The sequence below is a fragment of the Pristis pectinata genome, chromosome 3, assembly GCF_009764475.1.
Source record: "Pristis pectinata isolate sPriPec2 chromosome 3, sPriPec2.1.pri, whole genome shotgun sequence".
NCBI lineage: Eukaryota > Metazoa > Chordata > Chondrichthyes > Rhinopristiformes > Pristidae > Pristis > Pristis pectinata.
Window position 1 is genome coordinate 17,762,349 of NC_067407.1, and position 14,227 is coordinate 17,776,575.

The 14,227-nt window shown below is 38.0% G+C and overlaps 1 protein-coding gene across 10 annotated transcripts in view; it reads right to left on the reverse strand.

Moving 5' to 3' along the window:
- LOC127568515 (dihydropyrimidine dehydrogenase [NADP(+)]-like) overlaps positions 1–14,227 on the reverse strand; it is a 581,379-nt gene that overhangs the window by 475,399 nt on the left and 91,753 nt on the right. For all 10 annotated transcript variants that reach the window (XM_052012359.1, XM_052012358.1, XM_052012364.1 and 7 more), the window contains one exon: positions 9,054–9,164. In XM_052012359.1, coding sequence (XP_051868319.1) covers positions 9,054–9,164 — 111 coding nt within the window. The remainder of the gene's footprint in view (positions 1–9,053; positions 9,165–14,227) is intronic.

Below are 14,227 nucleotides of genomic sequence, written 5' to 3' on the forward strand. Positions count from 1 at the left end.
AGCGGCTATATTTAAATGATGTCATGAGGTCCAATAAACTTCTTTAAGCATCTTGCAAATCCTGTTTGGCAACATACTGAAATTATAAAGGTTAATTGGGCCTATACGCTTTAGCATAAGAATAAGAGATGATCTCATTGAAACATACAAAATTCTTCCAAGGTTTGAAACAGTAAATGCAGCAAAGATATTTCCTTCGCTGGGGCATCTGTAAGCAGGGGTCACAGTCTCAAATTCATCTATTCAGGATTGAGATGAAGAGTCAAGTGGAAGCTGTTTACAGCAATATACTGCTGTATATACAATATATTGCTGTTTTACAGCAATATCCCCATGAGTTAAACAATTCATCATAATTTTGCATTATTAAGAAGGAACTTTAATAGTCTCATTGACAGAATTGGTTTTCAAGATGGTAACCAATTCATGGCAGAAATGGGGCAGCAGGGATTCACAAAGTCAGTAAAGTTTGGAGACACATGGGCCATTTTTCATAACCAAAGAATCATGAATATAAAAGGGAGAAAAAGAAATATTTCACTTGTTTGAACTCTGGGACTGACTGAAATGATCTAGACTGGCTAGAGGGATTCCAGTCTTGGATATTCCTATGTAACTGAGTGCAGCTTATGGAACCTAATGAGTATAAATGAGCCCTCCACATTTTTAATAGTCCTCATTAAAGCTACATAAAAATGCATAACTAATGAATAAAACAAATGTTTTATTCATTAGTCATGCATTATATACACCCAACAATGAAGAACCATAAGACACAGGGTTTGCTCCACTCATGAATACCTTTCTCACTCATTATTATTTGTGGAATTAATCTGATATATCAAAGCTCTCAATTAAATTTTATCTATTACATCTTTGGTAAGTAAATGATTTACACACAGTCAACAATAATCATATTCACTGTGCACCATAGCTCTAATAAATAGGATATTACATAAAGGACTGGTTCTTTAAGTTTGCTGTTGAATCTACATTTGCATCTGACTACTTGGCCTGCTTAAAATGAACAGAACTGTTACCTTTGGGTTCTTCATGAATTTTGTACTGTATTTTTAATAAAAAATTATATTGAATGTATTATAATCTTCCTCTGAAGAAATTTTACAAACAAAATTTTTTGAAAACTGTAATTCTTTTCCATATCAATGCAATTGAAATGCATATTCTTGATAGCTCTTCAGAAGAACACAGATGAAAAATAACACTATTTTCTCATAAGGCAATAGCAATAGTTCCAATGATTTAATTGCTGCTGCTGTTTCAAAGGATTACAGTAGCCAGAGGCTCAAAACCTTCAATGCATTCCCAAGTTGGATTTTTTTTAAATTACAAAAACATTTTTTTTGCAAAACTGGTTTAAAATTAATTTTAAAAAAGCTATTTACATTGTATGTTGAAATACAGCACATCATTCAAAATATACCAAAAGTTCCACAGCTCAGCTTTTTAACATCAAGCAGAATAACATTTTGGGCTTTCTTTAAGATCACAGATTTATGCATTTTAGAAGCTGTGGGAACAGCAATAATTAATTAATAAGTATGCTTTTAGTATCATAATGTTCATTAGGAGTTTCTATTAATGGCGTTTCAGGCTACATGTATCTCCAACTTACAATTACATTACAACCATACATTTTACCCAATTCAGTGAACTCCTAATTATCAAATCATACTAACGTTGATATGCAACTCCACCTCCTCAGCAATCATCTATTTTATAAAATTTCATATCAAAAAGCGCTTCCTATCATTTTTTTAGCAAGATAATGCCATGTCCAGATTTAAAATGGACACTGCCAATGTAAACATGTCACACCATAATTGTGCCCTCTCCTAGTGGAGGTGCTATAAGAAGCTATAATTACAGCATTTACGTGAGCAATTCCTTTATAACTGCTGATAATGGAATTTACATTGGAAATATGAAAATCAGGGCAGAATGAATTATTCTAAAAGAAGCAGTGAATTACACCGGTGCACACTGGTACAATTATCCCACTTTCCAACTCCACCATCTCAAAGTACATACTGTAGGTATGATTCTTTGTGTAGAGCACTATGAGAAAAAGATTCTTCTCTTAGTTGCAATGATTCTTCTGCTTCATGGTTTAATTATACTTTCGCAATCCTGGCAATATCAAGAGAATGGACTATTACAGGTAGTGGTGCTATAGTACGAACTGATGGGTCCTCTCATCACCAATGATACTGCAGTTCAATTACATTCTGTTTTATCTCCACCACAGTTTTCCTGCCAAAATATATAATGATACTACTTGAAGAATTGTATATTTTTTTATGTGATTCCAAAGATTTCCTCCAGCCTCAGGATTTTATTGTACTCCACCCCAATATTCTCTTGTGCCCCTCTCCCTCTTTCCTTCCCAGAAAAGTACCTACGGGTTATTTTGTCTTGCTGTTCACTAAGACAACTAACAAGAATAAAGCGACCAAAAGAACAGGAGACACATGAGACTGCAGATGCTGGAATCTGGAGCAACAAACAATCTGCTGGAGGGACTCACTGGGTCGATTAGTATCTGTGGGAGGAAAGGAATTGTTGTTGTTTCAGGTCAAAACGTCCTATCCTTATGCAGGGTTTTGACCCAAAACATAGACAGTTCCTTTCCTCCCACAGATGCTGCTCGACCCAGTGAGTTCCTCCAACAGATTGTTTGGTGTACCAAAAGAACAGCTATTACTGAAGGTAGTCAGCAGCTAACTGACACCAGTAGCTGATACAACAGAGTATCTAAAAATCCATTTCGGGAGTCTGGTGTCAGGCATGTGAGCAACATGTCCCACTATTATGGGAAGTGATTACCAGGTGAACACAAAAAGGATTCAAGGTGCTCTGAAAGTTTCCTTAAGAAAATGCGCATTGCCACTGACTCCTCGTAGAGTCATAGAGGTATACAGCACAGAAATGGGCCATTCTACCCATCTATACTAATCTTATTAGATCACATTAAGTCCACAGCCTTCTATACCTTGGCTATTCAAGTTCCTGTCTAGATGCCGCTTAAATGATCTGATTGCATCTGCCTCTGCCACCTCCTCTGTCAGTGCATTCCAGATATCAACCATTCTCTGGGTAAAAAAACTTTCCCTTCTAACCCCCTCTAAGCCTCTTCCCCCTCGCCTTAATCTTATGCCTTGTTATTTTAGACAAAACCCCACCATGGGAAAAAGATTCTTGCTATCTACCCTATCTATGCCTCCCATAATTTTATATGTTTCTATCAGGTCATTCCTTAGCCTCCTTCACTCCAGGGAAAACAAATCCAGTCTATCCAATCTCTCATTATATCTAAAGTCCTCCAATGCATGCAAAATCCTGATGTATCTCCTCTGCAGCACAATCTCATCCTTCCTAGAGTGCGGTGACCAAAACTGCACACAATATTCCAACAGCAGCCTAACCAACTATTATACTCCATGCGCTGTCCGTTGAAGAAAAGTATGCCATATGCCTTCTTCACCACCCATTTACCTATGAACATGCACCTCTAGGTCTATCTGTTCATCACTAATTCTTAGGGCTCTACCATTTATTGCGTATGCCCAACCCTTATTTGACTTTCCAAAATACATTACCTCATACTTGTCAGGATTAAATTCTATCTGCCATTGCTCTATTCAACTCTCCATCTAATATATATCTAGCTGCAACATTAGACAACCTTCTTCACTATCTATGACATGAACAATTTCCATGCATTAAGCAAACTTACTAATCATAACTTGAACTTTTCGGGAGATAGAAAAAATTGCAACACATTTCCACTCAAATCCAGCTAATTGCTTGGCATTGTGAGAATACATGTGTAAAAAAAAACTAGCAGTACTACTTTTTAAGATAAAATAATTTTTAGATGACCTTTGTATTCATCAAGTTGAGAGAAATCAAGTGGTGGGAAATGAAACATTGTAAATAACATATTTCAACACTTTGGAGTAGTATTCCCTACAGCAGCAAGTTGACGTTTCTATTTTCTACATCAGTTTTCTTCTGAGTCCAACCAACCGGGTTGTACACAGCTGAATCTAGTTTAACTGTACATAACAGTTCCTTGTTTACTAGACTCTTTGCTGATGATGTCTTTGAAATTCATATTAACAATTTTGTGCAGCTGAATATTACCAAGCTTTTCACCAGCTTATTTGATTCCAAGTGCAAATGATATTCAGGTACTGATGACTTTAAATACAGAATATACTGGACTTCCAGGCAGCTCAAGTGCATCCTGCTTGGTACACTGTGATCTGTTCCTGTCTGTGCTATTTTAATGCTGTCAAGAATCCATTTAAAACAAATCAGGTTAACGACTGAGTTATAATAGCATAGACTGAAATTTATCATCAACATGTTAACTAGTGCATTAAATGCAGTACTATGCAGAATTTAAATCTATCGAGTTTCAAAATTCAATTCCAGTTTAAATGAATAAGATATGCTACATCATCAAATAGGTTTCTCCCGCTCTAAGCTTGGCTGCCACATAAAATACGTTGTGGCACAATGCTCATTTGGGGTAAGGCAGAAGAAAAAAGTAAGAAATCTATCAAGGTCATTTTTGTCCTGCAAAACAATGGTTTGGAGTTTGTGGTCAGCAGCAAGTACACACCATAGCAACTCATTAGGTTTACATTTGTCCAGAGAATTTTTATGGGGTTGTGCACTGGGACTTGGGGTACTTGGAAAGGTCCTTTGGCAAGACTCTACAAGGGATCAGTGACAAAACAAACAATGGTGCATTTTCTTAATAATCACACCGATTAATAATCCATACCAAGCCGCACAGAGTATGAGCCAAGAATTGCAAAATTAGAAGAGTTAATTCAATTAAACACTGCATTAAAAAATAAACTAGAGGGTAAATTAAAGGGATGAGAAGAGAGAGGGAAATAAAAATGAAAAAAGTAAAAAGGGTATGTATTTTTAAATTTAAATCTCCTCAATAACCAACTTCTGAAACAATGAGACTCCACACTTAAAATTACCTCGAGATGAAAAAAAAGTTCTCAACTCCCCTCAATACTTTCTAGCAACTAATTTAAATCCATGATCCTTGGCATTAACCTCTCAGCCAATGGAAATAGATCCTTCCTGTTCATCTGTAGGGGCTTCTCTTATTTAAATTTATTTTCAGTATTCCAAAGATAAAACCCCAACCTAATCAACCTCTCATATAATTCTATAATTCTCCAGCTCTGACAATGTTTTTGTACATCTCCTCTGGATCCCCTCCAGTATGCAAGACAAATTTTTCACTGTACCTCAATACAAGTTACAATAATAAACCAATTCAATTCAATCAACATATCTGTCCTGTAGTGTGGCAACTAGAACAGTACACATCCTCAAGCAATTAGGTCGACTGTTCATTTCCCTCCATAGATGCTGCCTGACCTGCTGAGTTCCTCCAGCATTTTGTGTGCATTGCTCCAAATTTCCGGCATCCGCAGTCTCTCTTGTGACTCAAGCAATTAGTGTTTTATCTCTCTATTTTTATGCTTTGGCCCACAAATGCAATCTCATTTGCCTTTCTATCACTTAATCTACCTGCCATGCCACTTTCAGGGATCTAAGGGCATTCACTCCAAAATTCCTAATTTCTTCTTTCTGATAATGCTTTGCCTATTATGCCCTCACTAAATGCGTTATCTCACTCTTCACTGGAATACCTTTCATCTGTCACTTTTATGCCCACCTAACAAGTCCATTGATGTCCTCCTGCAGCTTAAGGCTTGTTTCCTCACTTCCGATCACATTCCAGTTTCAGTATCATTAACAAACTTCTCGATCACAGCTCCTAAATTTAAATCCCAATTATTAAATTCTGCCACATTTCTAGGATTCTTTTCTGCTCTAGCACCACTTTTGCAGAAGATAACCTGGAGGGCAACTCTCTAATTTCTGCATTTATTTCTTAATACCATGGGCACCAATAACCCTGCTGTTACTTTTGCTCCAAATGAGGCCAATCACTTTTGCAAACAGTAATATTCAAATTAATACGGTGTGTATTTTTGGTTGGCATACTACGGGAAGGATGTCATTGCACTGGAAAAGGTGCAAAGGGGATTCACCCAATGTTGCCTGGGATGGAATGTTTCAGTTATGAGGAGATACTGAAAAAGCTGGGCTTGTTTTCCAATGAACAGAGGGAGCTGAAGAGGATCTGATTGAGGTAAAGAAAATTATGAGAAGCTTAGATGGGGTAGATAGCGAGAATTTTTTTTACCAGTAGCAGAGGTTCTAAGAGGGAATGAGTTTAAGATGAGGCTTAGAGGGGATCTGAGGAAGAATTCTTGCACCCAGAGGATGGTTGAAATCAATAATGTGCAGACTGAGAGGCAGAGACTCCCACAGTGTTTAAGAAACATCTGGATGAGCACTTGAATTGCCAAGACATAGTAGACATAGCTGGCAAATGAGATTTCTATAGATAGGTACTTGATGGTCAGCACTGACATGGTGGGCTGACGGGCTATATGGAAAACCATTTCCAGGTTGAATTATGCTATTCCAAAATTCATCCTGGCACTTCTGGCTAAAATTCATCCATATACCTGGTGCATTTTATTGTGCCAGTCATGGTCTTTTTTTTATTGGTGTGAGGGAAATGAAACGGAATTGTCCCAAGAATGGCCACCTTTGTGCACATCTGGGACAACCAGATCTTTATTATGCAGTGCTGTATTGGGAACTCTATAAGTTAAATCACAAATCAGACCACTCTCCCCGCATCATAGAATGATGATGTTGTAACAGTGATAGATATCTGTCTTAATTTCTACATCAGTTGAGGACAGAATCTATTTTATGGAGTTAAGAAACTACCCAGCAGGAAGGATGTAGAGAAGAAAAACTGCATGGATATTACTGGCATGTGTATAAACATTAGAGTATTGATAATGGGGAACTTAAGTTATCCTGGTATATTCTGCGATATTAAACATAAAGGGCAAAGAATTTATGAAGTATGTTTTGAACTTTCTCGACAAGTATGTTTTCTGCTTTGTACCTGAAGACTGAGGAGGATGAATTGAAGCTCAGATCAAAAGGAAAACATAAAGGAACAGTGATTTTAGTATCATAAGGCATGTAAAAGGTTATAGTCCACTCCAAGGTAAAAACAGTCAATTAGAGTGGGCCAATTTCAAGGGCTTCAATGAGATGAGAATAGATTAGGTCAGGATAAATTCAAATTAAAGACTGGCAGGTAAAACAATGGGCAGCTTTTAAGGAGAGGATCATTCAGGTATAGCCTATGTATATCTTACACGTTGGAAATGTAAGGCAATCAAAGATAAAGGTTATGGTGGTCAGGGATAAAAAATAAAATGATGCATAAACAGAAAGAGTACACGGCAGCTATCAGGTTTGTAATACAACCAGGTTGATTATAGAAACTTCAAAGGTGAAGTAAAAGAAAAACTATGAAAGGACAGTGTGTGAGAAAAGATTGGCTGTAGACATATAAAAGAAACTAGTAGCCTTCTGTATGCATGTAATAGTAAATATGTACTGAGGAGACCTGAGTTAATCAGAGACCAAAAAGGAGATCTTCTCACAGAGGCAGAGGCCATGGCAAAGGCACTAAATGACTATTTCTCTTCAGTTTTAATCAAGGATAACCGAAGACAGAATTAAACAGAAAAAGCTGGTATGAACTTGTTTAAAGCAAATCTTGTTTAAATAAATTGACATCTTTTGTTTTGATGAGGCAGATTCAGTTGATGTGAGGTACATGGACTGTCAAAACTTATTCAATAATGTAGCGTAAAAGAGAAATATCATGAAGAGTAAAGTCCATGATAAAAGGGACTGTCTCAGAATGGATAGAGAATTGCCAAAATGAGAGGAAATAGAGAGAAGCACGGAAGGGTTGTTTCTTGGAATGATGGGAAGCACAGAGCACTCCTTTTATTTATACAACCACTCCTTTTATTTATAATATTGACCTGGACTTGGATGTAAAGGGCACAATTCCCGAACTCACAGACAATACAAAACTTAGAACTTGGTGAACTCTGATGAGGAGAGATTGTCAAGCTGGTGGAATCAGTGTACATGTGGCAGATGAAATCTAGAGCAAAAAGATGTAAAATGTTATTTTTTGAAAGGAAGAACAAAGAGAGGCAAAATATACTAAAGGCCGCAGTTGTGAAAAAGCTAAAGGAACAAATAAGATAAATACAGGGTTTATTTGCATAGTTTGTTGCAGGTAGAGAAGGCAGTTAAGCAATCACATAGGATTCTGGACTTTGTATATAGAGGCATAGAGTACAAGAGCAAGGATGTAATGATGAACCTTTATAAAACACTGCCTCAGCCACAGGTGGTGTATCATGTCCAGTTCAAGACTGAACTAGGGTTGCTCCAGCTCAGAGGCAGCTGCTCTACTAACTGTGCAACTGTGCCACCAAATGAGTTGTTAAGATTGATGGCATGGATGCAGTTACGTGGACAGATTGAGGAGTCTGGGGTTGCGCACCTGGGAACATAAGACTTGTGAGTGATTCTAACTGGGGTATTTAAAATCATGAAGAGTTCAGATATAGTAGATAAAGAGAAATTGCTCATATTGGTGTAATGGTCAAATCGCAGAGGGAACAGCATGAAAGGAATTGGTAAAAGAAGTAAAAGTGACACGAGGCAAAATATTTTTATGTAGCAAATGATTAAAATCTGGAAAGGACAGGCTGGAGGGGATGCATTGTATGGGAGGTAATGGAGGCAGATTCAATCATGGGTTCAAATAGGAATTAGATCAGTACTTGAAAGGAAAAGAATTGCTGGTCCATGGGGAGCAGAGAGCAGAGCGGGACTAGCTGGATTGTTCTGAAACCTGGCACAAACTCTATGGGCCACATGGCTTCCTTCTGTGTGATAACTATTCTGTGATCCTCTACCGTACATGTACATTGCCTTTGGCACACAAATGCATATTCTCTATAATTTAGTATTTTGGTAGCAATACTGACTAAAACATAAAATTATCCCCAGGAAGCTATGCTTACAGAGTAGTTCTTTGCAGCATTCCGTTTCCAATGAGCTTTGTCTATCTTGGTTGTTGCTGTCGATCGAAGGGAGGCACATGTCTTCACCCGTGGATTTAGCATCAATAGATTCTATTAAAAAAACAAGCACATTGAGATAGCATCCTGTTTTGCAGACAGTTAAACTCGCAATATAAATTAACTCTATTCCTCCAAATTTGTTATATCTTCATCAGGTCACTTATGACCTAAATTCAAAGCCATCTACCCACTAACACGTTCAGTGGATAGAAGAGGAGAAGAGATCCAGGGCACATCAGCCATGATCATGTTGGAATGGCAGGGCAGGCTTGAGGGGCCATGTGGCTTCTCCTGCTCATAGTTTCTTGTGTTCTTTTGCCCTTATTGCCTTGTGTTCACACATTCTTACTTCCCTCCCTTTTTTTATGCAAAGCGCAACATGAGCAGTCATCCAATTCTCTGGCACCACTCCTAAAACCAGAGAGAATGGAAAATGACAATCAGAGCTCTGTGATTTCTTCCCTTTTGTCTTCTAGTAGTCTGGGATGAAAATTTTATCAACCCATTACTCAGTCATTGAATTAGAGTTGCTGCAACAATCTTCGTGTGCTGCATGTGTGGAGTTTGCATGTGCTCCCTATAGTGCTGTGGGTTTCCTCTGGATGGTCCAGTCTCCTCCCACATCCCAATGACATGCTGGTTTATCAGTTAATTAATCGCTGTAAACTGCCCCCAGTGCTAGGTGAGTGCCAAAATCTGGGGGACCGTGGAGTGATGGGGTGGGGGAGAGGTTAAGAGAATGTAGGGTGAATAAGCTACAGGGAAAATGATTAGGGAATAGGATTTCTCCATGAGCCAGCATCAACTCAATGGGCAGACATAGCCGCCTTCTATGTTGTAAGAAAGTATGAAAATATATGAAACATGGAAATTTCCCAAGTAAGCCAACAAACAGTGTTCATGTAACAGGGAACTTGATGTAGTTTAGAATGTGGGCAGCAGAGTTTTGGATGAGTTCAAGTTTATGGAGGATGGAGGATGGGAGGCCAGCCAGGAGAACACAAAGCCAAATGAAGTAATCTAATTTTTTATTCACTCATTCAATCTCCTTATGTTAAGATTGATTGCAGTTAAGCATTTAGAATTTGTTAAAGTGGGCAATATGGCAAAAAGTGCATGTTTATAAGTAAAAATAAATACGAAGAATAAACAAAATTTAGTGAATGTGTTGGTATCCACTTCATACAAGACAGAAAAAGAAAAACCAAGCTCATTCCATCTTAACTACACCAAGTCATTTGTATAGATCAATGTCCACAGAGTCAGGATTGGCTCAGTAGTGACGTTCTTGCTTCCAAGTCAGAAGTTTGTGCCCAAGATGAAGGGCTGTGATACTGGAAATTAAATTAAAGTCTCATTTGGCTCATAAAAGATCCCATGGTACTGTTCATAAAGAAGCTCCTTAAGTGCTCTGTACTACAGTAATCCTTCAACCAATATGAATAAACCAGATTATCTGGTCATGCACCTCCTTGTTGGAAAATTACCGTGTGAAAATTTGCTATATCACTCTACAATTATAAAAATGATTACACTTCTAAGAGTTCTTCAATGGTTGTAAAACACATTGATATATAAGAGATGTATAAATGAAAACTCTCTTTTCCAAAGGAGTCCCCAGGAGTCCAGGACAATAATCTAAACAGTAGGAGTTCAACACTCACAATTTGAGAATGTGAATTTTCTTCAAAAAAAAATCAGAAAGAAACAGCTTGTGGATCTTTGAGATTAACTATTTCCCAGCCTCTGTAGTCATTTGCAAACTACTCAACTGTGGCAATCTGGTGAGCACCTTCACCACAACCTAAAGGCTGGTTCAAGGCAACAGCTCACCATCAGCATCAGAAAAGAGTGGACAATGAATATCAGCCCCACTAATGATGTCCATGTCATCGTACAAATAAACATTGACAAGAGGGATATACAAGCTGCAAAATAAATAACTGGTTAGATGTAAAATTATGAAATGTAATAATACGAGATCAAACAATATATTGCAACAGCAAGCTTGCATTTCCAAATCATTGATTGAAAAAAATCTATTTTTGATTTCCTGCATATTCTGAACACAAGAAATAGAAATAGGAAATGCCATTCTGTTCTTTGTGCCTTTGCTGCTGTTCAGTAAGACCATGGCTGATCTTTTACCTGTTACGGACTCAGTGAAAGTCCCTTTAAGATAGAGAGTGTGTGTGTATGTGTGTGTGGGGCGTGCTTACGTCAATAGAAGATAAAGGACGTAATGACGTTGTTGAAGAAGTCAGAAGAAGAAGGAGAGAGAGAGAGAAGGGAGAGAGACACCAGCCTGCTTGTTTTCTCTATCGATGGATGAGAAACAATAACTGTGTTTGCCACTGAAACCCATGTATGGAAGTTGGAAGTAATCCGGTGGAGTTCACTTTGTTGCTGACCTGTAGAAGGAAACAGGTATTTGTGTGTGGACGACCACGGTTCGGATGCTTTTCGGGGTGAGGAAGTCACTACCGAGTAAACACTGAAGTGTCGTTTGGGTTCCATCCTGGAACATTTGGATTTCGTATGTACTCTCTCTATGTTTTTCTACATCTACATCTTATCTTCAGACAACGGTGGTTGTTGAAGAAGCCCTTGCTCATGTTTCACCTTATGGCTTGCGGAACTGAACTTTAAGAACCATTCCGGAACTGGGAGTTTTGGACTTTGCCACACCCACACACACACGAAGAGTTTAGTTTTGGGGTTAACGTTCGAGGTTTAACATTTTTGAATTCTAACATACTAACATTTTTTTTTAACTTTTATTTTACGTATTATCATAAGTAGTGATTAATAAAATAGTTTTTAACACTGAATCATGCTCAGTGTGTTTCTTTTGTTGCTGGTTCATGACATACCTCATTGCCACTTTCCCACATTAATCCCACTAATATCCAAACTGTATCAGTCTTTGCCTTGAATATACTCAGTGACCGAGTGTTGTCACGAACCAGCAACAAAAGAAACACACTGAGCATGATTCAGTGTTAAAAACTATTTTATTAATCACTACTTATGATAATATGAAAAATAAAAGTAAAAATGTTAGTATGTTAGAATTCAAAAATGTTAAACCTTGAACGTTAACCCCAAAACTAAACTCTTCGTGTGTGTGTGACAAAGTCCAAAACTCCCAGTTCAGGAATGGTTCTTAAAGTTCAGTTCCACAAGTCATAAGGTGAAACATGAGCAAGGGCTTCTTCAACAACCACCATTGTCTTAAGATAAGACGTAGATGTAGAAAAACATAGAGAGAGTAAATACGAAATCCAAATGTTCCACGATGGAATCCCAAACGACACTTCAGCGTTTACTCGGTAGTGACTTCCTCACCCCGAAAAGCATCCGAATCGTGGTCGTCCACACACAAATACCTGTTTCCTTCTACAGGTCAGCAACAAAGTGAACTCCACCGGATTACTTCCAACTTCCATACATGGGTTTCAGTGGCAAACACAGTTATTGTTTCTCATCCATCGATAGAGAAAACAAGCAGGCTGGTGTCTCTCTCCCTTCTCTCTCTCTCTCTCCTTCTTCTTCTTACTTCTTCAACAACGTCATTACGTCCTTTATCTTCTATTGACATAAGCACGCCCCACACACACATACACACACACTCTCTATCTTAAAGGGACTTTCACTGAGTCCGTAACAGTGTAAGGAGAGGGTTAAGGTTTCCAGAAGTTATATTTGATTCCTCCTTAGTATGTGCAAAAGTGTGCAAGACAAAATGGTGTCAGCTTGGAATGTGGGGAATGTTTTGAGAATGTACAGGATTCCCAGTACACAACCTTGATAGCAAAACCCGATGTCCCTGTCTTTAAGTTATGTGCCTAGGCTGAATGTCATGAGAGGCAAGAAGGTGCAGCCTGGTGCCATGGAAAAGCACTAGGATAGAGGTTTTAAAGGGTATAAAAAGGGGCTACTTCTTTGTGCAAATTGGAATCTTGCTTTAGGCTGGAGTCACAACCAGTACTAAGAGACAGATTGATAGAAGGCAGAGGAAGAGAGAGAGAGAACTGTAGAATAGGCTGGATTGGTTCATTGATTCGTTGATAAATATTCATTCCATCTGTATTTTAGTGCAGTATTTAATGAGTAGTCTTTATATAACCCTAATAAAGTAGTTTTTATCACCTTCAATACATGCATCGTACCTCCTTTGTTTGCCAATACCTCTTGCTGCTGAATCAGGAAAAAACAAGGACTGAATTGTAAAATATTTTGTTACACTGAGCATCCACAGCCCTCATGGGGAGAGAATTCCATAGCCTCATTATCCTCTGGGTGAAGAAATTTCTCCTCATCTCTGTCCTGAATAGCCAAGTTCTTCTGTTGAGATGTCCTTGTTCTAGACATCACAGACAGAGGAAGTGTCCTACTTGTGTCTAGCCTATCAAGCCCTGTGGGAATTTTGTACATCACCTCTCATTATTCTGAACTGTAAAGGATATTAGCCCAGTTTGTTTAATCTCTCTATTTTGGACAAACACTGCTTCTCAGAAATCAATCTGGTGAACCTTTGTTCTGATGGTAATTTTAATCTAATCTACCAGGTGGGAAACTGATGGGATCTGTATTAGCCATCCACTTTACAGTCTGCCAATTTTAATTTCCACTGTAGTCAATGCAAAGGAAAATTAATTGGGGTACAAAGCAGGCAGCGAATCAGATATCATCAGTTTCCCATCAGGCAAGTTAGATTAAATTTGACCCCACACTGATATAGGAATTGTACTATCGCTGTAATTCTCTTCCAGGAACTGAATGTCAAAAGAGTTTCAGTCAAGAATTTTGACTAGCATCTGTGGATATCCTAATTCAAGTGACAAATAACATATGGCTCATTTACTAAAGTGATTGATTAACATACAGTAACTGGAGCCAAGAGTTAGGGGTGCAAGGAAAACAAGGATTCTGAAATTGCACCACGGGACACCAGTGTATAAATATTTAACATGATATTCTGAAATAGCTTTGCTGTTTTATTGAAATGAAGTTCAAATGTTATATTAATTAACAAAGGAGTACATTTTATTTGAACATTGCTTTTACTAGTTTCAAAAGAACAGCTATTTTGAACACATCCCTCTCTGTAA